General features: G+C 43.4%; 1 protein-coding gene and 1 long non-coding RNA gene across 2 annotated transcripts; one reads left to right on the forward strand and one right to left on the reverse strand.

Moving 5' to 3' along the window:
* The first annotated feature begins 66 nt into the window (after positions 1 to 66).
* tbx2b (T-box transcription factor 2b) lies at positions 67 to 10,054 on the forward strand. Its single transcript, XM_034701841.1, has 8 exons — positions 67 to 504; positions 746 to 1,546; positions 2,317 to 2,584; positions 4,159 to 4,305; positions 6,088 to 6,164; positions 6,382 to 6,566; positions 7,469 to 8,049; positions 8,794 to 10,054. The coding sequence occupies exons 2-8, from the start codon at positions 1,197 to 1,199 to the stop codon at positions 9,241 to 9,243; spliced, it is 2,058 nt and encodes a 685-aa protein (XP_034557732.1). The 5' UTR covers positions 67 to 504; positions 746 to 1,196; the 3' UTR covers positions 9,244 to 10,054.
* Positions 10,055 to 13,192: 3,138 nt separating this feature from the next.
* Positions 13,193 to 23,844, reverse strand: LOC117825877. The gene is made up of 3 exons (XR_004633927.1): positions 23,760 to 23,844; positions 13,736 to 13,799; positions 13,193 to 13,255 (listed from the first exon to the last, which is right to left on the reverse strand). It is a non-coding gene; the product is annotated as an uncharacterized LOC117825877 (long non-coding RNA).
* Positions 23,845 to 24,786: the final 942 nt, after the last annotated feature.

Below are 24,786 nucleotides of genomic sequence, written 5' to 3' on the forward strand. Positions count from 1 at the left end.
AAAACTCTCCCAGAAAAGGAACTTTTATTACTTTCTAAAGAGTTTATATCGAAGTGAGCACTCACCCTGATTTTCTCTCAAAATTCACTCATCATCATTCATCTGGTTTCCTCTTTTTGTCTCCACGCAGCAGCAGCAGCAGCATCTGGGTTTGTCTTTTCCAGCCTTGTCTCTTTATGACGCTGCGGCTGCTGCCCTCCCGTCAGCTCGATCAGGGGAGCGCGCAGAGAAATGTCTCTCTCTCTGGGCTGCTGAGTGAGGCTGGAGTGCAGCTAACACAGCCGGGGCTAGTGTGAGGCAAATCCAGTCTACGCGTCAGAACAGCCGAAACAAGGAATAATTAGGAGTCTGTTATTAAAGAGAGCGACGCGCTGAGCAGCAGCTCTTTGACATAAATCTCTCCGGAATGCAGAGCCGGGGCTACGAGCCGCGGATTCACTGGACTGAGTTGTTCTGAGAGACAGTGCTAAACGTGCAGAAGTGGAGCTGCTCCTCTGTATTAAGGTGAGTATTAGACAGGGAGGCTGTGGACAGGTTCTCCGGAGGCGACATTGTTAAAAACGCAAGCCGAGAGAGGTGATGCCTCCACCGGCCAACAACTGAGGGCTGACCCGGTGTTTGGCTTGGAAATGGGGGTGGGATTTCCCGATCTTTCCTGTCATTGGTTAATATTTTATTCTGTTGACATGTTTTCTTACTGCTAATGCTTCCGACACCTTCTTGTCCCCCCTCCCTCCTCTCGTAGAGTCTGGCCCGAGCTGTCAGAACCACGCCTATAGGGGCCCACAATTGGTCCAGAAAGCGTAAAATCAGCAATCAAAGGGGCTTGGTTCATTAGTGTTGGGGATGGAGGCAGGAAGGACATGTGAGATAGTCACAGATCTGCAGTGAGCGGGGCCACATCTCTCCAGTCAGTGTGGGATGACTGAAGCAGAGAAACTGTGAGGCACAAAGCGCAGCCGGGCTCTGCCTTCACCGCGCCGCTCTAGCGACAGGATCGGCCGAGGAAGCAAAGGAAACGCACATCAGCAGAACTCTACAACTCTGGGCTCTTTTCTTCACCCTGATAATAACGCGCAGTGTGTTGGACACGGCGCCGGACTCCTCTGAAGCGCGGACCTACACCGGCTCCGGGTTTGGGGGGAAATACCACTAAAAATCTCCATTTTTTCACTTCGCTTTTTGTGGATGCACCGATGAGAGATCCAGTTTTCACAGGGACTGCAATGGCTTATCACCCTTTCCACGCTCACCGGCCGACAGACTTCCCCATGTCCGCGTTTCTAGCGGCCGCGCAGCCTTCCTTCTTCCCGGCGCTCAGCCTTCCTCCCGGCGCGCTCTCCAAGCCCGACCACGGCCTGGCCGGGGCGGCGGAGGGGCTCCACCCGGCCCTCAGCCACCATCAGGCGGCTCATCTCCGCAGCATGAAGAGCCTGGAGCCCGAGGAGGAAGTGGACGACGACCCCAAAGTTACACTGGAAGCCAAGGATCTGTGGGACCAGTTTCATAAACTCGGGACGGAGATGGTTATTACAAAGTCCGGACGGTAAGAATTAAACATAAACATTAATATTTTTATTTTACATAAAAGACACTTTTTTTGCATTTCAGCACAGAATGATCCGCTGCTGTCGAATAAAGACATTTATTCTGCTTTCAATCGGCAGGCTGCGCGTCAGGCCTGAGCCTCCCCGTGTTTATTCACCCTCCGATTATTAACCTCTTTCATGATCCATAAAATATAAATTATAAATACATACACAGCATTAACTTTAAGTCTTTACCTCGCTTTGTACACATAATTATGTTTTTATAAATTAAAGTCTGAGCCCTCAGTGACCACTTCAAGTAGCTTCATTTCCCAATAAGTCAGGACACTGTGAAATATTTATGATTCACTGATCAAAGTGAATATTTGAAATATTTGAGGGTAAAATGTGCTCCCAGCTTTTATCAGGTTTTATCTCTCAGGCTGCATTCTGAGGAGGCAGCAGAGCTTCTGGGTTTTATAAACAGGCTGTCACTTCAAAAAGCAGGGACGTGAAGAGCTGTGGTCATAAATATACTGCTCAGCTTTGTAGTGCAACACACACATACATACACACATACACAGACTGACACACACATACACACACACACTCTGCGCTTTGTTGTGTTGCTTCCGCGTAATTGCGCGTAATATCTGACGATTCCAACGTTTTCTCCTGTTTTCTCCGTGTTGCCTTCATGGCCTCTTTTCCTCACGTTCATTCAAGTGTTGCGTGATAGTCTTGCTGTTTTGCTTGACTCCCCGTGTGTTTGTGTGTGTGTCTGCAGGAGGATGTTCCCTCCGTTCAAAGTGCGGATAAACGGGCTCGATAAGAAAGCCAAATACATTCTGCTGATGGACATCGTGGCGGCGGACGACTGCCGATACAAGTTCCACAACTCCCGCTGGATGGTCGCGGGCAAGGCCGACCCCGAGATGCCCAAGAGGATGTATATCCACCCAGACAGCCCGGCCACCGGCGAGCAGTGGATGGCCAAGCCTGTTGCTTTCCATAAACTCAAACTGACCAACAACATCTCAGACAAGCACGGATTTGTGAGTACTGACTCCATTTATTTCTCTGGCTTGGGTAGTTATCATATTTACACTCTGAGGGAGGTGTTTGCTGCTGGAAGGAGACGGGCAGGAGGTTTTGAGGTGTTTTCTAGAGGGCATGAATTTTTTATGAAGCATGAGGGGCAAAGTGGGTCGTTGTAGGAGAGAAATAATAACAAGAAGGAGTCAAATAAAAGAGATGAATAAATAAAAACAGAGACAGAAGCCAGACTAAAACTTCTGCTTGTAACATTTTAAATTAGTGCGTAAATTAGATTAAATTAAATTAAATATCAGGGCGTAAAATAATTGTAAAAATATGTCATACACTCGTCCAGAGATGAGTCAATTTCTCTGCTGGATGTTATTACTTCCAAAGCTGTTGACACTTTGTCGCCACTTGACTTCCCACCGCCGCTGACATACTCTGAGCTTATGTTTCCTTGCAGCTCTCCAAATTATCAGCCTGCTTTTTCTGCCCCCGCGTTCACAGACTTCATCCAAACCATGTAGCAGGGCCTCCACGAGACCACGGCTGCACCTTTTATTCTGCATTGATAAACGTGGAATAAAAAAGTAACATCTGATCAAAGCAGAGTGTGTACAGAGAGGATTTAGAGGTGTATCATCAAACCGGGCGACAGAGAAATGAGCGTTAAATGAGCTTAAAAGGCGGAGACGTGTTTAACTCCGTCCAACCTGTTACCTCTTATAAAATATTAACCACACATTAAAGTAAAGTATGGAGTAAGGTGTAGTTTAAAAATGAGTAGTTTGCATTTTAATAAATGAACACAAAGCCCCGGATGCTCTAATGTGTGTTTGTTTTACGCTCAATATTTTATCCATGTGTGTCTCGATATTTGACTGCTCGATATTTTACAAGAGGACTGAAATAAAAATAAATAACGAGGGCAAAAGTTAAATGTCTGAGAATGTCCATCAGACTGGCAGGCAAAGTGTGCTTCCGACTGGAAACAAATTCAGCATTTACATGTCAGTCTAAATTTGCAATCGGTTACAGGCACGTTTGTTTGTTTGTGTGTGCACGTCATATTTACACACACGAGTCCAGCTTGTTTGTCACGTCTAAGATGTGAAGTTAATCTCGTCTTTTTATCTAGAACACGAGTGTTATTCCTCCTGATGTTCCCGTATTCTGTTGATATTTATGGATTCAGTGATTGTTGGGTGAAGTGTTGGGCGCAGAGCGTGTCACCCAGCAGGCCCTCCGGCTGCAGCGGCAGCAGCAGCAGCAGCAGCAGCCTGTAATGTGTCCATACTTGGTGGTAAATTAGACATGAATGAAAGATAGAAACTGCATCAAATCACATTTTCTGCTGCGGTTGGGAGTCCTCATGACAACATGTGTGGCCTGGTCAGGTTTTCCCCTTCGCCTCGCGCTAATTACAGACAAGTCTGCTCACACAGTAATTATAACAGCATCAATAACAAAGATGATCCGCGTGCACTTATACTGTCGAGGTTTAATGTGGAGCTAGCATCAAAGAGGGGCCGTGTACATGTCGTGATATTTACTCCCAAGCTCTGTGTGTTTGCGTGTGTTGGTCCAGACAATCCTCAACTCCATGCACAAGTACCAGCCCAGGTTCCACATAGTCCGGGCCAACGACATCCTCAAGCTCCCCTACAGCACCTTCAGGACCTACGTGTTCCCGGAGACCGAGTTCGTGGCTGTGACAGCGTATCAGAACGACAAGGTGAGTCCCTGCTCACCACAGCCTCTAATATGGCTGCTACACTTTGCATAATAAATGTCCTACATGCGTCCCCCTCCCCTCCCCCCGCCGACAAACCCTGAAGACTTAATCTGATTTTGTAGGTCGCCTAATTTCCCTGCAGAGGACTCCCATGTCCCACTTGATTTTTGTAATTGCTGTTTTGCCTGGATTTGTGGGTGTAGCTGATATCTCTGACGATGAATTCAAATTCGCAGCCAGAGATTTTGTGTGTCGGTGTGTTATCTGGAATCCATGCGCTATAAATGCGCAATTACCCCGACCAGAAGTGAATAAATTAGGCGTAAAAATGTGGAGAGGTTTTTTTTTTGTAGGTTACAATGCAGCAACAAATATGGCTGACATGTCCTATTTTTATTATTATTATTATTATTGTCTTTTTTAGGAATTTAGCTGTCTTCTTATTTTTTATTCTTGAAAATTATTCAAAAGCATGTTTTAAATAAATAATGGAGAATATTTAAATGTAGGTGTTGTATCTTATTTTACCATGCACATATTTTTTTAACGTGCCAATAATTATTGAAATATATTTGCGTATTAAAATCCAACTAATCTGAAATGATGATTTGCATGAGGTCAAAACAGTCCAGCAAATCAATCGATCACATCTACATTGACGTTCATATTTGTGCAGAAATCCAGCATATTTAATAGGTTAATAAAAATATTGTTTTGGTTATGCACAGGTATTTAAAATCCAGCATCTCTGGAATTATGTTTTGAATTTGTGCGTAAAAGTTGCACATTTTAAAATCGAGGTTTGTTTACTTGTTAAGAATATTATGAGCTGAGGTTTTGTTCAGGTTTTAAAAAGTCTAACCCTCATCATTCGAGGTTTTGTACATGTGCATGAAACATGAAGCTCACTGCAGGTTTTGTAAAATTGCATAAAAACAAAGCCTGTCTGGTTACAGGGTCCTGCATGGTTGTAACATCTAGAATATTTGAGTTGAGGTTTTGTGAGTGTGCGTTAAATCCATCATGTCTGGATTGAGGTTTTGTTTATGTGTATATTTGATGGCATTAATGTAAGCTCTCTTCGCTGCCTCTTTATCCTCCTCCATGAAGCTAATTGGGGCTTGTGTCCGGCGGGGTCTGAGTGATGGTGAGGGGTTTAGATGAGAAGGAGGAGGAGGAGGAGGAGGAGGGAGGGTGTCTTGTTGTAAAAGTTTATTGCAAAGAGTCACCATCGATTAGAGGCCGTTTAGGAGGCAGGTCACCCTGCAGCCACAGAGGACAGATGCTGCGAGACACTCTCTCTGCTCGAATGGCAGAACGCCCTGAAGCGGCCTGTTCAGGGGCCACTCAGGGGCCTTCAGGAGCGCCTGTGAAGGCCACTGTCGTCTCCGTGCTCACGTACACCGGGAGACACGGGGAAGCAACAGCAGCGATCCAAACCGCGTTATTAATTATTGATATGATAGTCATCTGTTCTAGTATTGCTCCCTCTGTTTCTTTTTTTTATCTGGGGGGGACTGAGGCTTGTGTGGCCCCCATAGAGGAACACTTCGTGGCAGAATTCCCCTCCTGGGGCCAATGAGAATAACGCTGCGTCATTACGCTTTTATTAATAATGTAAATGTGAGGCCTGCAGTGGCTCCAGTCCAACACGCTGCTTTCTGCGCATGTTAATCCAAATATGGACCAGGTGTAGAGACACAAAAGGCCACGATGCTACAATGCTGCGGATTAAAGGCTTTTATTTTGAAATATTTATTCTAAATTTGTGTTTTTTTACAGATCACACAGCTTAAGATCGACAACAACCCTTTCGCCAAAGGATTCAGAGACACGGGGAATGGACGGAGAGAGAAAAGGTATTAACACCTGCAGAAATTATTCATAAATAAAGTGTGTGTGAGAGAGAGTGTGTTTGTGTGTGTGTGAGAGAGAGTGTGTGTGTGTTTATATCCTGCAAGATCATGGTGTAACAGCCAAACCACCATGACTCATTATTGTTATTATTATTACTATTATTACTGAAACTACTACCACCATTATTATTATTATTATCATTGTCATTGTCATTAATAGCGGTGTTGCTGACAGGAAACAGCTGACCATGCCGTCCCTCAGGATGTATGAGGACCAGTGTAAGGGGGACCGGGAGGGCGCAGACTCGGACGCCTCCTCCAGTGAGCCTCCTGCCGGCAGAGACACCGTCCACTCCCCGCTGGGAGCCGGTTCCAGCCCGCTGAGGTTCAGCAGGCCCAGTCGAGGTGAGAAGCGGGATTATTTACTCCTTTCAGATGCCCATATATGGTCATATATTTGAGCATGACGAGATGAAAAGTTGATGCAGTAAATTATAAAATTAGAATTTAAATTAAATAAAGATCAGAGTTTAAATTGTGCAGAAATGACGTAGACATGGTGTGCGTAAAAACAACACGTTTGTGCAGATTTATATTTTTAAATCCTTTTTAATAATTGATAATCATCATTGTGAGACTTTGGGGAATTTTTTTTTTTAGAGTTACAGTTCAGTAGATTTTTCACTTTTAACTTTTATTCGTGTTAACAGAAGATCAGTCTGAATTTTGAGGCTTTCTCTATGAAGCTTTTATTTTGAAATCTTTAAGCAGTTTCTAAGACTCAATTTTTTTTGCATAAAATATTTTTTGTTGGTTTCTGAAATAAATCTAGTTAATCATGTTTTTGTTGTCTGCTCTGATCCGGGTGTTTTACTCCCCTAATTTTAATCAGCTTTAATCCTGAAGCAGAGGCAGATTTTAAAGGTTATTAATGAGGAATGTGTGTTTGAAAACTCAGGAGCTTTAATTTGGTGAATAATAGAGTTTATGTGTGTCACTCTAAAAGATAAAATCAAAAGTATGAATTTAAAATGCAGGAAACATGTTCATCTGTAATGAGTGGACATATGCTGGAAATCTGCAAGGTGGATTGTGAGAGTTTAAGACTCCCACCAGGCTTATGTGGCCATTTGTGTGTGTGTGTGTGTGTGTGTGTGTGTGTGTGTGTGTGTGTGTGTGTGTGTGTGTGTGTGTGTGTGTGTGTGTGTTTGTGTGTTTTTGTGTGTGTGTAGTACTGGTGTGTATTTTGTTTTCTCTGCACACTCGCCTCACACCTCTTCTTCCCTACATGGTTCTCGTTTCTGTAGATGACAAAACGTGCACTGACAGCGAGCAGGAGCTGGAGCATCAAGACGAGCTCTGCACCGCCTCCAACAGCCCGGGACCTGAACCCGTGTCCCCCTACAGCTCCAGGTGTGAGGAGCGCGTGAGGGAGCGCCCCAGCACGGAAAAGAAGGACGACTCCGTTTTCAGTATAAGGAACCTGGAGAAGGACAAAGCGGAGAGCAGGAGCAGGAAGGACACCTCAGACGTGTTGACAAAGGACTCAGAGTCCGGGGGAATCAGTGCCACTAAGGAGGCCTACTCCCCTCTCATGGTCCAGACCGAGAGCCCCTCGCACTTCAGCCCGGGCCACTTACAAAGCCTGGCTCTGTCTGGTCTCCACAGCCAGCAGTTCTTTAACCCTCTGAACGCCGGATCGCCCCTGTTGTTTCACCCGGGCCAGTTCGCCATGGCCCCTGGAGCCTTTTCCGCCATGGGCATGGGGCACCTTTTGGCCTCTGTATCTGGAGCAAGTGGTCTGGAAAATGGCGGCCTCTCCACCCAGGGCGCAGGAAGCCCCAGCCCCTTCCCCTTCCATCTGTCCCAGCACATGCTCGCCTCTCAGGTAAGAAAGACCAACCAATCAGAGCTTGATGTAGTTTGCCTGAACACCTGTAGCGCCGAGCTGACGTCAGCCGGAGCAGAAAGAGGAGAGCGTAGGAAGGATTAGGTGACCGGAAAACTCAGTGTGCACGGTCCAATCAGAGGAGTACTGAAAATTAAAGAATACAAACATCAAGTTAGAGGTTTCATAAGCGCAATGAGCTGGGCGAAAACTAAGTGCATGATTATATTTACATTAAAACTGACATAAAAACATCACCAAACTCTACTGTAAAAATACATCCGTTTGTGCAGCAGAAAAAGGATCAAGAAGCAGAATTGTTTGTTTTTGCACCATGCAATCATGCAGGATTATCCCACAACTGTTTGCATTATTCAATGAGGGTTTCCTAATAAATTCAGTCCTCACCTTCAGTGTTTGAGTTGCAGGAACACACAAGTAAATCAGCACACCTGGTCTGCACCTAAAGTTAGATTCTGTGAAGTAAGCAGATGTTTTCTGCAGAAATTAAAACTCCTGAATGACATGAACTAATACAGCTACACTGTGTTATTTCAAACACATTATTTGGGTGATTTAAAAACATTTAAATTATATTTACTATTTTACTTTTTTTAACTAAGTGTGTTTAAAATAATAATTTGTGCTCAGAAAGGAAAAATATGTAGATTTTATATCATATTCATAAAACTTGCGTGGAAAAACACTGATGTGACTCTTCCTCCTCTCCTCCTCCTCCTCCAGGGCATCCCCATGCCTCCCTTCGGTGGTCTCTTCCCGTACCCTTACACCTACATGGCGGCGGCTGCAGCGGCGGCCTCGGCGGCCTCCCTTCCGGCCACCAGCACCGCCAGCCAGCTCTCCAGGAACCCGTTCCTGACCTCGTCCCGGCCTCGGCTCCGCTTCAACCCGTACCAGCTCCCGGTGTCACTGCAGACCTCCAGCCTGCTCACCGCCGGCCTGCAGGGCAGCCACAACCCAAGCTCTGAATCCTCCAAACCGGGCAGCAGGGAGACCAGCCCGGCCCCAGAGCACCACAGCAGTAACCATAAGAACGGAGGGTCATCCGGGAGGACCTCGTCCCCCAAAACCTCCATGAAGGACTCGGTGAATGAGCTGCAGAGCATCCAGAGACTGGTGAGCGGTCTGGAGGGCCAGAGGGAGCCGTCTCCGAGCGCAGACTCTCCCAAGTGATGAACACTGAGTTTGGGATGAAGACAAACCAGAGGACTATAAGTGCAAACGTCCTGTACAGCATATGATGGAGACTGGGATGAGAGCGAGGCCGATGTGGGTCGCTGAAGGCCGATAACTGGTTATCTTTTGGAACAAAGCTGCAGAAAAACTTTAGTCCCTGTTATTAAATCCAACCTTTGAATGATCGAGGATGGAGGACGGAGATCCTCGCAGACATCTTTTTGACCTTCATCAGACACATAAACTTGTCCTTGGGTCCCTTTTTTTTTTAGGGTTAGCAGTTCTTAAAGTCAGGCGTTCCTTGGTCTAGACTCTGGGACACATTTCTACATTGATAAATAAAAAAACACTCAAACAAACATTTAATGAACTATATTTAAAGATAATCATGAACACATTTTAGAAAACCTAAAAAGAGAAAAATGGCCACTTCATTTCATGGACTTGATGTAGAGGGATCCACGTGATCTTATATCAGAGGAATATGATCATATCACAGGTGGACCACACAGGCCAGTATCAGCCCCAGATATCGGTCTGACCTGCCTGCAGCTGCACGGACTGAGTGTAACGCAGCAGAGAGTGTGTGTAGAGTGTGTGTGACTTGAAGCAGCCTGCTTACGACCTGAACAGGAGCCTCATTGCGTCTCTATGAGCTGCATCCAAAAACTTTTCTGTTTGTTTTCAGGCCTGGAGGTTTCAACAAGAGCCAGACGGAAGATCATTTCATGCCAGAAAAATGTTTCTGAACTATTTATGTAATTAAAGATAAAAACAATTCTGTAAATAAAGCTAAGATCCAAGAATATGCAATTGGTATTAATTTATTCAAGGCTGTATATTAGCGTGTATATATTTGGAATTTTCCTTTCTCCTCCTCCTTTCTCCTCCCCCCTTCTTCCTTTCTTTTACATGAACATAAACTGTAAATGAAAAGCTATTTAGCGCTTGTTGGTTTGACAAACTGTGTATGAAGCATTGCTGATTTTTAGAAGACGTGTGTGTGCCATGTTTTAGTCTGCATCCACCGACAAACACAGAGGATGAGAGGGAGGAAGAGCTCCACATTCAGAAAAACACACCTCAGGTTATTCACTCCAGACAGGAGACAGTCAAAGCAATTCCTCCTCAGCGGCGCGTCATTCATATCTATCATAAATATATTTAAAGATGATGAAAGTATCTTGTTTATGCTGGTTGTCCGGGTTTTTTTTTTTGATTGTCTCACAATTTCAATAAAAAATCGTTGTGCTGAAATCCTGCAGACTTTTGTTATTATTCCTGTTGTTATTAATTTAATATTTAAATCATTCTCACATTTTGTTTCAATAATCAGCTCTGAGCAGAGAGCTGTGCAGACTGATGAAGGTTTTAATGAAGTCGTCTCTGTTTTAAAGGCACACATGAGGCTGGAGCGCCCTCTGTCGGCCACATTTATAGCAGGAAGAAGGAGGCGTGCTCTATGTTTGTGTTACATTTCATAAGAAAATATTAGAAACACAATATTATGATATTTTTTTCTGAATATTAGTTGAGTTTAATAATTTCAACCTTTTAATTTCCGGTGTTCTTCTTCTGTATTTATTGTATCTGCAGTCCTTGTTTTCAGAGCAGAGTATGAAGTGTGTTTAATTAATGTGACATCAGGTCTCTGCAGCCCGGGTCTATTCAGGGCAGCTCTTCACTCACCGTCAATCAGCATTTCCTCCACTATTGTGTCCGAGCTTGTATTTTTAGAAAGAGTCGAGTAATGTAAGTATTTATAGGAAGAGCTTTCTCTGCTGCACACACGCACACACACACACACACACACACATCCTCTGCAGACTCCTGTTTATGATCCCGAATACTCTGCTGCATATTAAATCTCTGATTCACCTGCAGATAAACACAGGAATCATCGCTTTTTGCAGGAAATACTGCAGAAGTTGTGTTTGATATTCTCCTAAATATAAAGAGTTAAAGTGAAGTGTTGTTTGCATTTTGTTTCTGTACACTCGTGGTGTGTAATGCATTTATCTGTGGTGCGTGTGTGTGCATGCACAGTGCACAGTGTGTGTGTGTGTAGCTGTGTGTCTCGGTTTAAAGGGTTAAGCAGGGGGAGTTTAGGGCAGCAGACAGCCTTTTGTCCGGGACCCGGCGCCTGTCGCCTGCCTGCCGGCCACAGCCTCCACACCGCCCTGCTTCCTAATTAGAGAGCCCCCCCTCTCCTCTCCTCTTCTCCTCCTCCTCCCCTTGTTCTTCTTCATTTTCTTTTCTTTCTGCAGCGATAATCACAAAACTCTCATTCTATTACGGGGGCCATTGTTGCCCCTCTGTTATCTTCAATTAACAGAGAGAGCAGCTCGACCTCGCACTCAGGGAGAAAGAAGTATTTGTCTAAATCAATCAGTCAATGAGTGATCAATAGGCTCCTGTGGAGGCCCCGTGGATCATAACTAATGACTGGTGACGGCGTGGGGTAAAAAGGCCAAGATTATTCACAACTTTGTTAAATGATCAGTGCAGCCTGTGTTGTTCCTGCAGGAGAAGTTACAGACTAACTGCAGCTTTTCCTGTTTTTTACTGGGAACCTAAACACACCACAGAGAGCTGACAGCTTTTTATCTCTTTATCATTCAGACAGTGCCCCACATTACACACACACACTCACACACTCACACACACACACACACACACACACACACACACTCTCTGTCTCTGTCTCTCTCTCTCTGCTGTCCTGAAGTGTGATATTTATACTATTATTATTCATGCATTTATGTGTGCAATAATAAAACCCTTAAAGTGCAGCAAATGTTCTTTATTTTCGTGTCTCAGCCTCAAACTGAGGATAGTTTTGTGAAATAAATCAAACACTAAAAAGAAAATTCCATAAATCAAAGTTTGCTAACTTAACTTTTTTTTATTTATCTCCTCTTTATAATTTAAAAACAACATTTTGACCTCATTGATTTATCTAAAAGCTTAAATCAGAAATTTCAACACTGCGCAGATATTAAACTGGCTCAAAAATATGATGCGTTCAAGTGAGTACATTTAAAATCAGTCAAAAGGAAATTAATTTAAATTAAAACATCTGCAACATCACACTGAACAAATAATACAAAATATGGCACCATTAGAGGCCAGTTTGCTTGCAGAATGAGCATTTTATACTTTAAAACTCTTTCTGCAATTCATATTTTAAATCTAATTCAATAAATAATCACATATACAAACAAATTAGGAATAAATAAGAATACTATTCCCAGTTCTGGTAAAATGATTCCTCTGTGAGTGATTAAAATGACTTAAAAATCTTCCAAAAATTACCTTCTGTTTTTGTTTTGTTCACATCTCTGTTAAAACTTGTGTATTCTTGAAGATAATTAAATAAAGTGTGTTTTTGATATTCCCTTCATCGCTCTGCTCGCTCAAACCTGTTGATTCAGCTCTGAGTGTCTCCATGAGTTGATAATAAAGGAGTGAAAAGTTTACCAGGCTCTCTCCTGATCCCTGCAGACACTGACTGATCTGATCTCTGAGGGCTGACTCAGAGCTGGAGATAATACTTCATGTAAAAGGGAAAATAAACACATATTTATCTACATTTATTTACATGTAAAACATGTTTCATGAGAGAGAATACTCAGATTTGTGTGATTTAATAAAAGCAGATCTTCAGCAAACTGTCTGCACTCTCTGTGTTTGTGAATGAAAGGTGAGTATCAGCTGAATATCGGTCTGATGGAGCCGGGAAGGAAGCCCAGAAACCTGTGAGCTGTCTACAGAGTGAGTATTGTTAGGCTGCACCTCTCTCTCTCTCTCTCTCTCTCTCTCTCTCTCTCTCTCTCTCTCTCTCTCTCTCTCTCTCTCTCTCTCTCTCTCTCTCTCTCTCTCTCTTCTCTATTGGCTGCCAGACTCAGGTGCAGCCTTCACACTGGTCCAAAGTGGAGCAGGAGGGGGCCAATCAGAGGCCAGGGAGGAGGAGGAGGAGGAGGAGGAGACACAAACGGGTTCACCGTCACTGCACAGAGCCACACACACACACACACACACACAGAGAAAGAGAGTGAGAGATGCAAAATAACACAAATGCAAAGTTAGATTTTGTTCAGACTCTTAAAGTGAGATGTGTTCAAAAAGTAAAGTGCAGACTTCTCTCTGTTTCGAGACATTAAAACCACCTGATAACACCTTTAACACACATTATAATAGAGTGCAGGCAGAGCCCACCAGGCTACAGAGCTGCAGCATTAAAATAAAATGATGTTAAGATTGAACGAGGAGAGCTACAAACATAAACTCTCCTGATGTCTGAATCATCAGATCATGTTCCAGTGTCAGGAAGATTCTCACTGCAGAGTTTTTGACACATGCAACAGGTCATGACTGAGTGTGTGTGTGTGTGTGTGTGTGTGTGTGTGTGTGTGTGTGTGTGTGTGTGTGTGTGTGTGTGTGTGTGAGTGTGTGTGTGTGTGTGTGTGTGTGAGTGTTTTGGACTCACAGTACCGCAGCATGCAGGCCTGTCGCCCCCTCCTGGTCAGCGAGGAAGTCCTAGACTCTGCAGACTGAAATAGGACAGAGGATCAGAACCTGCAGGAGTTTAATCTTACACATCTATAAGACAGATTTGAGTTAAAGCTCAGTCAGTTTTTCAGCCTGTGTTGAGTCTTTAGTGTTTTTCCTCTTGGTCATTATCTTGTGCATTTAAAAAAAGATAAGCAAAGCTTGAAGTTAGAATAAAACAATATATGTAGCCTGACTCTGAGATGGAGAAACAGTCAGTTAACTTTGTGGTATCATGCATGTGCAACGTCTTTTTTCTAAGGTTGCATTTTCAAGCTGTTGTGCCACCTTCCTGAAGGGACAGGACTGTGGATAGAGCAGAAACCAGGAGTGAGAGCGGGGAGTGACATGTGCAGGTTGGAATCAAACCTAGGCCACTTGATCGAGGACTAAAACATCTGTGCATGAGGTGTGAGACTTTAACACTCTGCAAAAACCTGTACACTAAATGTGCATTATCTTGATGATGCTAAGATGGCAGTCAGTGGCAGAGGATGCTTTGCAGTCTGCAGGCAAATTTGCACGAGTAATATATAGTCAAAATATCTTATTACATTTAATAAAAGTCACACTGATCTGACAAGTCCAGATAAGAATATCATTTTAATGTATGATTTGCCAAAAATAAAGGATTTAATCACTTGTATGAGTGAAATATCAAAAATACAACAAATTCTGTCCTAATATTTGACTTCTTATATCTTGACATAAGCGTTAGATCTGCACTCGTCAGGATGATGTGGCTTTAATAAAGTGCAATGAGATATTGTGACTTTGGATTACAAAAAACAGCGCAATATTTATTTCCTAAATGTCACTTTTTCATCAAAACTTGGGTTTGTTTCTTCAAAAGAGGATATTTTATATGCACACAATGTTTCTGCCCTCTGCAAAAATTACGTATTCCTCCTTTAACATGTTTTTTCCATTAACACATCTTTAATTATCTCATATAAAGACTTAACAGTCTTTTTGAAGTTTTTCATCCACTGATTCTGTATCTTTGTGTTTCTGGACTGATCACTCAGACTAATCAGACCTCTTGAATCCCCTCCTGCTCCCAGAACAAGTCACCACTAGGTGGCAGACTTACTCACTCCACAGGTCTCAGTCTCTGTAACAGCGTCTTCATACCTCTCCTTAAGAATCAATCAGAGAGCTGCAGCTGATTCAGACGCCTCTGAGGTCTTTACACCGGCTCCCTGACAGAGAGCAGGTCTTAAATACTGCAGCTGGTTTATAGAGGACAAAGGTTTATTGGTCTTCATGTACGGTGTGAAGCATCCAGACCGCTAAGAGTCAAGAGACAACATCAGTTTTTACTCTCCAAATATCAGAATAAGGTCCAGAAAAATAAAACTTTCAATACCTTGTGTATGTATTTTATTTACACGCCACTGCAGAGACATTTTTCCCTCATATCTGGATTTTTCTTAACCTTTATCCTCTCTTTTTTTGCTGTTTTTATCTTGTAGTTTGTTATAATTATTTGAAATGTCATCTGTAATGTCTCTTCATCTCTTTGTCGCTGAGCTGTGCAGCAGAAACAAACTTTCCTCCCCTCATCCTTACATCATCAAACAATGTTTAACTACAATGCTGCAACATTTCCAGAGAACACACATTGAAGGTTTTCCACACACACAACACTCGAGACAAGCTGCTGCCAATCCATGTATGATCAGCTCTGACATTTTGAAGCCTCTGCAGAAGAACCATTTCTTCATTCAAGTCGACTTTCGCTCTTCTTTTTTCTTTTATATCGTCCACAAAGTCTTTTAATCTCATTCTGTTCATGTTCTCACACATTAACACTCTCATGGTTTGATTTTAGGGACAATTCAGAGTTCAGAGCCTCTCCCAATCTGGACTGGAGTGCAGGAGCCAGGGTTCAAACTGAGGCCTTGTTCACACGAGATCAGACACATAAAATACAGACACTTCTTTGCTTTCAAATGACGACACAAAAACAAAAACAAGTACTGTAGTATGCATGCCAGACCAGTAGTTGGCCCCTGCATATAAAGCTGTTCCTCCACAGGTGAGTGCAAACAAGCAAGACAACAATCGCGAACACTCGAAAACCTTGAACTTTTTGTTATCTGTTAAAAACTAGGCCAAACTCACACGCATCACCACCACAGCTTCTAAAATAATTGGTCTCCCCACACCAAACCTCACAGACTTAAACCACAGGGCCATCATACGCATCGCAAACTCAATAGAACAGGAAATCACACATACACTAAACACCTACCTCATCCCACTCCCCTCAGGCCGCAGGTACAGAGCACTGAGGTGCAGAAGGGCTCGCCTCGGCAAAAGCCTGATCCCTGCTGTCATAGCGAGCCTGAACAAAAGGCCTCGCTGAATTATACAACCTTGTCTGAGTGTTGATGTCTGGGTGGACTGTTTGTTGAGACTACAGTGTATGTTCTTGTGTTTGTCTATGTCTGTGGATATGCAGAAAGGTGCTGTGGAAAAGAATTTCCCCAAGGGGACAATAAAGTCTAAAGTCTAAAGTCTAAAGTCTAAAGTCTTTGTCTGGAGTAGTGTTAATAAACTCAGTCAGAGTTGCTATTATCCTCCGACTTCTACATGGCTATTGTACCAGGAACATGATATGCATATGCATATGAAGCCTTGACACCACCGTTTCCAGAGGCTCTGTGTATCAATCATTTACACGGTGACATACTGGTTGTGTTTTAAAAAAAATCTACTCCGGTACACGTTTTCGAAAGTTTGCTTTTCAGTCGACTCTGTTCTGTTTCTCTTCTTCCAGGGATGCTAACATCATGAAGTTTGTTTTCACCCTGCAGAACTCAAATCTTACAGAATGTGTGATCTTATTTCAAACCAAAATATATCATCACATGTAGTGTCATCACACTAACCTGACAAGTCCAGGTATTAACCTGATTTCAAGACAATTAAAGCATTAAATCAATCAGGACTGACTCAGCTGTAAAGAGTTCAAATGGATGCTAATGCAACAAGTTTTGTAACAAGTAGAACATCTTAAGTTTTTTAAGTGTTTGCATGTGTTTATGAATTTGCAGCGTCTGATTAATCAGCTGATTAATCTCCTAATGAAGATTGTTGCAGCGAAGTTAGCCGTGTTAGCAACTGTAGCTCCATTTCTCAGCACAGAGCTAAACCCTGACAGAGAGATTCCTGAATCAGCTTGTTTTAAAGGGGCGAAGATGTCCTTAAGTGATAACCAACACTTCTAAACACTGAACTGTGTCTTTGTTCCTTAAGGAGAAGCAGCATTACTCAAACTCCAGCCTGGGTGCACGGCTGTCTGCGGAGCCGCTCACAGTTTATCTAACAGGCGGGAGTTACATGAGTCTGAGCCCAGGCGGGTGTCAGGCGGGGGGTTTGTATGTTTTTAAAGGAGCAGGCGGTTTAGTCTCAGTGTCTTCCCTCTGCCCTGTCGTCCGTTCATCATGACGGAGCTTGTTAGTCTTTGCTAATCTGCTGTGTTCATCTCCTCTCAGCCTCAGTGTGTGGAGTTCAGGCCTCTTTGTGCCATCACAGCGAATCACTTCTGCAGGGTCAGACGCTCAGATCCCACAGAGCTCCTCTTTAAACAACATGATCAAAAGCCCACTTTCACTGCGGCCTGGCTGCAGCGGGCTCATACTTTGTGATCTGAGCTGGTCGTCTCATCTGTTTGATCTCGGCGTTTGTTTCCACGCTGGCTCCTGACGAGATGGCGCTCCTCATCTTCACCCTCTGCAGCCTCTTCGTTAGCCGTCCTGCTCGGTTTGTCTCCGCTCTGATTTACGGCTTCAACATTCGACATCTCTCAGTTTGTAATTTGTCTCCGGAGCGGCAGGTCACAGGAGGATGGACCACGACACACACTCTTCACATGAAGCTCTTACATGTTGAATTTATTCCAAACTGTGCTGGAGTGTTTGCTCGGGTGCAAGCAGGCGTGCATGCTAACAGGCAGTTATGCAGCAGGGTTGAAATGCTAACCTGTCTAGCATGGAGACTTAAGGAAGATCAGGCAAGAGAAGTGTTCTCTTAAAGTATCTCTGCAGTCTGAATATATTTTGCATCGACACTGTAAGAAAAGCACGAAACTATGAGACTACAAGTCTAACAAAAACTGCAAAATTGCACGAACATCTTTGAAGGATTATGCACTGAGATATCTCCATAAAAGGACGAGAATGGATCCCAAAAACATCCAACTTTACCTGTGAACCTGACATATTAAATCCTTACGTTTCCTCCCCTCCAGCATTTCACAAATATTAGAGTGAAATCTAAAACATATTTCACAGTGCAGCCTAACCTTTAACCTCAAACCTGATCCACGATTAAAGCCTCTGTGAGGAGTTTTTGACAGGATATCTAGTGGTGATGTCTCTGTATGACCTCAAAACATCTCAAAGGGACGAGCGCTCTAAAAACAAAAACTTTTTAAAAGATTTTCCTAAAAAATTTATCAAATCAGTGATGCTTTTGACCATTAAAATAAAGCAGAATCAAGAAAGAGCTACTATTTTGTCCACAAGGGGTGCCAAAACCGATGCCAGCTGCTCTAGGGAGCATTAACCAAGTGGCAACCTCGGGTCTTAAAATATGAAGCCCATGCAAAAGTGCTAAAAACTGCAGTTCCTCAAGCGTCCACTAGAGGCTGGCTGCAAAAGCACTGGAAACCACATACACACCCATTCAAAGAAGACGATCTTTACAGCAGAAAGAAACATGTGTACAGCCTGGTACAAAAAATAACTTTACTTGACAGACACTGTGCGGGGGGAATTTTTTATATCTCTGTATTTTTTAAGATATTAAACTTAGCCGTTTTGACAAATAAGGGCACAGCTGACTTGATTGACAGGCAGGAGCACCGTAGCTGTTAGTGAGGAGGCTAAAGGCCCGCCTCTTTACCTCACACTAGTTCCACAGAAGCTTGGTTGAGTTAAGCATTTCCAATATGGCACCTGCCAACCATCGGCTTCAAAACAGGGCTTCAGGAACAGATGGGTGACGTGACTGAGACTACGTCCATTTATCATAAAGTTTCTGGCATTAAAGCTGGGGTTGGCAGTCTAGCATGAATTTGAATGTAGCTTTTCCTCAGGACTCCGTCTAACCCCTCCCCTCCTCCCACAGAGCTCCTCCAAAACGACTTCCCCCCCCCGCTCACATGCACGAGCGCCGCTGACTTGCGACCATATGATGGTGACTGATTCAAAACCGGACCTCACCAAAACATTCTCATAGTGAAAGTTAAAAACACAAACAAACATGGCTGCTGTTAGTACTCACAACTGTCATGCTAGCATTATCCAGTTGTACTGGTGACACGATATCAGGAGAAAAGTTCTAATACATATATAATACTGTAACAGCTCTACTGTTTGTTAAACGTGTTCAGTGTAGATGTTCTTAATTCCTACAGTGTTGACAGTCAGTGAAGGCATCAGGAGAGGTGTAGAGTGTGTGAGCTGGAGAGAGGAGAGACAAGAGGAGAAGTTCTTCATTCATTCAAACATTGATTGTTGTTTTGTTGGTTGGCGTGATCACGGTCGACAGTGACCGGTTATTAAAACTCAACGTGTTCACGAATCGGCTCGTCATCCCTACAGCATCCGGACTGACGCTACAGTACATATACATTTCTGTAGGACTTACTAAATGTCATTCATTCTTCTGCTTGTCAGAGCCCCCGTGGTGAGAGCTTTTTAGACTCTGATCCGGACTACAGTCCTGAGCAAAGCCCCTCATCAGGTCAGAGGGGACAGGCCCGAGGTCGAGCGAGAGGGGCAGTCAGTAGAGTCAGGGGAAGCAGAGGCAGGAGACGGGGACTCAGAGGAGTGCACGCCGGGGAAATGTACGTGCAGGAGGCGGGCAGAACAGCAGGACGGGATTTGAATGGTTTAAAATTTTGGCACCCAAAAACGGTGATTGGTTGGTGTTTTCCCAGGTTTACTCCGGCTGTAGATAGCAGCTTTTCTTTGCTCTTTCTTAAGAACACATTATGTATTGATTACCATCAGGACATAAAGATAATTTTAACCAGTATAACAAAAAGTATATCTAAATCTGATTACCAACCCCAGCTTTAACTCGAGGATGAAGTGATTATGATATTTTTACTTCACGACGCTTTGTAGAAAAAATCCCTGTAAACATAAGCCTGTTACAAAGCAGTGCAAAAATAATCAATCCACAATTAAATTTGTTAAGATGCAAAATGTGCAATAACTTTTCTTTTCCTCTCTTCTTTCAAACTATGTAATTCAGCTTTCACCGTCCACCAGGGGGGCGCAACCCACACTTTGAGAATCATTGCTCTAAAGTTCTTTGTATGCATCCATGTTGATGTTTGGGAGGAGAGTTTAAATATCTGTATCATCAATAGGAGCATGTAAAACTGTGCATTTCTGCAAATCATCCTGCAGTCTCTCTACACATGCACTCCTGAAGTTTACTAGAAATATTCACAAGCTCTGTCCCTGGATTTGTCCTGAGCTGCATGTTCACAAGTCTCTCTCTGTCTGAAGTTGACCTGTCGAATAAGGGGGGTGATGTTGTTGTGGTAGTGGGACGTGATATCAAAAGCTCTGTCGTGGTTCCTCTCCTCCGTGAGAACGAGACGACTGCCGACAAATCACTCACATCCAATAAAAGCAGGGATCAAGTGAAGTGAAGGAAGACGAACGCAGAACAGCCGAAAGGACGGGGACGAAAAGAAGTCCCTAAAAATCCCTGAGATTCGTTTAAAGACCTGAATCAAATGATGAGAGACTTCAGACGAGTCTGTCTGTGTCACAAATATTCCTACTTTATGAGTTCATCACAGGTGAAGGTACTCCGCTGTTTTACATTCAGCTTAGAGTAGAGTGATAGTGACAAAGTCCAACGACAGGGGGAGCGTCAGCAACACCAGAATCTGGACTCCTCAGACCAGGAAGTAGACACAGGGATGTGAAAGCTGCTGAATTATTCTTAGATTTAAAGAGGCGGTGCAAGCTGACACTTCTTACCTGACAAGAAGCACAGATAGTTGGACTTATTACAAAGTATAAGGTGTCCCTCTAAAGACAGTTCTTCACGTTGATTCTGTGCAAAGCTCATCTGTGTTTAGACGCTGGTTGTCGGCCATGTAGGTTTCTGCACTTGCGTCCATGTGCAAGGACGAGTCCAGACTTTTATGACTGGGGTGGCCCAACCGGGGCACAGGGGGGACATGAGCCTAACCCTAAAGGCTGATTTATACTCCTACGCAGCAGGGCCTGACGCGGACATGAGCACCACATACTTGTGCGTTGATGTGTCCGTGTCGCGCAGCAATTCTCCTCCTAAACACCTGAGGGCAGTGTGGTCTCTCTGATAGCCGGTCGCCTGCTTCCGGCCCCGCTACGATCTCTGTTTCCTTTTCCACAGTGATTCAGAGCGTGTTATGTTAATCTACAGCTGATACATGTTGCTGTTTATCATACAGACATGATTACATGAAGAAGAGAGAGGAGGAGATGAAATACACGGACGATGAGCGGGGATACCAGAAGTGCTGTAAATGTGGGAAACACAATGTCACCGAGCGGACCAATCACAGGGCTTGCAGTCCGCATTGAATCTACGGGTAGTTACAATTTGGAGGAGGTGCATGACAGCGACGTGCGTAGGCCCCTGCTTAGAGGGAGCTACGCAGACCTCCGGCGTAGGCTACGCCGTCGATTTGACGCAGAAGTATAAATCAGCCTTAACCCTACACGAATGATCATTTCTACTTTAATGGTAATAAATCAGTCTTCAAAAGTTATTGCTGTTACGTTAAATTACGAAAAATGTAAAGGCAAACATCGTAGACATGATGCAAAAATTCGGAAAAATCCAAATTTTGCATCCGAAAAATCCAGAAAAAAATCCAAATTTTACTTTTGATGCTAAAAACATTATAAAAAGTATGAATTTTAAGAATCACATGCTTCACAACAAACGCACGCTTTGGTAAGGGACATGTCGTTACCACAGGGGGGGACATTGCTCATGGGAAATGCAGTCCTCATCCTGGGAAAACATTACCAATGTAATCCAAAGGGGGCGCCAGAATCAACACAACATGAAAATTCCTCTTACTGACTTTAAGTGCTAACATCAAAGAATCATACTGATGTTAAACCACGGTATGTATCGCAACATACGCAGTGGTGACATTTAAGTTTAGGGTTTTGGGGTGGCCAATCAGATTCCAAGAAGGGCCATGACACCCCTTACCGCCTCTATTATGACGCCCCTGTCCGTGAGGCTCTGTGCTCTCTCTGTTACTCCCTCTTTGATTTTGTCTGGATGATAGACAGTATCACGCCACACCGGAACCAGAATAGTTTTATTTTACATATTTTAGATGTCAGAAAGTCAAATTTCAAAATTCAAGCACACTTTTAAAAGAAACACAAATGCACCACATGGACGATATTTCTCCAGAGGAAGAATTCTAACCCGACTCTGAACTTTTCTGGATGATGACATGGGAAGAAGGAAGAACACGATCAGGGTTTTTCCTCCTGGGAGGTCTGAGCAACAACATCCAGTGCGTCGGGCTCAGGTCTGTCAAGTCTGCAGGATAACCAGGTCCCATGTCTGCCGGGTCACATGTTCCGGGATCAGAGGAACCCAGAGGAGCCGGAGTGTTTGTGTGAGTGTAAGTAAGACTATGGGTTTGACCAGATGGTCAACCGAGCAGCACATGATGCCCACATACCGCGGCCGGGCAGCCTCTAAAGTCCCGCTGGAATCGCCAATTGACCCTGACACTAATATCATCAAGCTGCGCTCCGAATTAAACGGTCACAGTGCAAACATGGCGGCCACTTCAAAGAGTCTGGGGGCTTAGCACTGAAAAACAAAAGGCATGACACTGTTTAAATACGAGCAATAAGACGCCAGAGAGAGAGGGGGGGCGGATCAACAGGAGCCGGTTTATAGATGCTGCTGCAAGAGAAGGTCGACCAAAAACACTCTCACGCCTCCGACCAGTTCAAAACAGTCTTTAAACAGACAGCATCATTCCTTACCTTCCTACACTGACTTCCTGTTAGTTTGAGAATTAACTTGGAGGTTTTAGATCGCTATTAAAGACTGATTCAGTCCGGCTACAAGCTGCACGAGAGAACTGTTGATACCCCTAAACATAGTGTCATTATTTTTTTTAACTAGCTTTTAAAGTTCTTACATCTTTTGATCTGTTTTTCTTTTCTTGTTTTTGTTGTTTTGGTTCTTAATTTGTTTGTTTTTATGGTTCTTAACGTTCTTAAATGTTTAATGTTACTACAAGTTTGTGCAACATTAAGGCCAAGAACAGTCCATCATGCAATCCTAAGAATATTTGATGACTTCATTAACCTTGAACATCAGTCTGATATCAAGTTTTCAGTTTTCACATTTTTTTAACTTTGCTAAATCGATATTAAAGCTCCGGTAAGGAGTTTTTAGCTGCTCAATAAATGACTGATTTAAATACTGATGCTTCTGTATGAACTGCAAAAGCAGGACCTGTTGACACTTTGGTGAAAACATTAGAATGGAATGTTTCGATGCTTCAATGGAACGGAACAGAATGGAACAAATCAAAATAGAATGGAATGTTCAGATTAATCCAAGCCACGTAGAACACTGATTAATTCTGAATGCTAAAGAGACACAAGGAACAACCTGATCATATGTCATATCTAATCACTCCACAGAAAGTAGTCCGTCTCATTCCCCCTCTGCCTGTTGACACTGTGGTAAAAACCTTAGTGTGGTCTCGGGCTGGTCTTGGTCGTGGGGAAATAATGACAGTTAGCGGGCTCAGATATGAGAGCAGCCTGAGGAGCTACTGGACCCCAACCATCTCTGAGAGGGAGAAGTGGAGCAAGCTTTTTCCACAGTTAATATCCCCAGTAAATTTGACTGTTAAAAGAACAGTGCTATAAAAGAGGACTCACACATGTTCAGGATGGTATCAGGAAAGACAGAAGAGGGGGCGTCGGTTAGCAAAGTTTGCAGAAGTCGCTGGTTCTCTCCACTCCTCACACTTCCTGTCTGTCTTCAGCTGTCCTATCTAATAAAGAAAAAAAAATAAAACTTAAAAAAAACAACAAAGCAAAGAGAGATGAGGTTCCACTTTGTCCACAGGGGGCGCCAGATCAGTGCAAACTGAAAGTTCCTTACAGAAGCTTTAAATATTCAAAACTTTCCTCAAAGTCCTCAAAAACACAGAGTGGCTCTTTAATTACAAAACTTTGTGGATGTTACATTAAGGAAATCAAATATTACTCATAATTATTTACGACTAATCTAAATTATTAATATCTTTAATGACGTAGCTCTAAAAATAACTTACCAATTTGTTTGCAAATGTGCAAAATGTTTTTAATTCTCACAGCTAAACTATCTTGTAATGGAAGTGTGGAGTGAAATCTGTTTGTGCTAGTTTATATGTGTGTGTGTGTGTGTGTGTGTGTGTGTGTGTGTGTGTATGTGTGTGTGTGTGCCTGCTAATGGAAAGAGGGAGGATGTTGACTCAGTGTGAGTAAGATTTCCCTGGTGTGTGACGCAGCTCACTGGCTCACTGGCTGAACTGGAGGTTAGAGAAACACACTCATTAATGCCGTGTGTGTAAGCAGAGCAACACTGAGGATGAAGAACATAAGTATTTTTCATCATGCTTACAGAACGTTTAATAATAACATCAATAATTATCTCTACAGGGCTCTTTTAACATGTAAAAGTTAGAGCTCGGCTACATTCTGCATCACTCACCATCCAGAGTTCCCAACGCCGCTGTTTTACCAGCTTTCTTCACTTTTCAGAAGTTACATCAGAGAACCAGAACAGCTGAATGGAAGTGTGTCTTCAAACTGCAGGAGGAAATAATCAGGCGACTTCTAAATGTGTGAAACCAAATGTTTGTGACGTCTAAACGGCTCCACAGAAACACAAACCGCCACTCTTCTATTAATTGGCCTCAGA

This window comes from Notolabrus celidotus, chromosome 14 (assembly GCF_009762535.1).
Source record: "Notolabrus celidotus isolate fNotCel1 chromosome 14, fNotCel1.pri, whole genome shotgun sequence".
In the NCBI taxonomy this organism is placed as follows: Eukaryota; Metazoa; Chordata; class Actinopteri; order Labriformes; family Labridae; genus Notolabrus; species Notolabrus celidotus.

Coding starts and splice junctions, on each gene's coding strand:
- tbx2b (XM_034701841.1), top strand. CDS start 1,197: ATGAGAGATCCAGTTTTCACAGGGACTGCAATGGCTTATCACCCTTTC. Junction 2,585..4,158: donor TCTCAGACAAGCACGGATTT/GTGAGTACTGAC, acceptor GTGTTGGTCCAG/ACAATCCTCAACTCCATGCA. Junction 8,050..8,793: donor AGCACATGCTCGCCTCTCAG/GTAAGAAAGACC, acceptor CTCCTCCTCCAG/GGCATCCCCATGCCTCCCTT.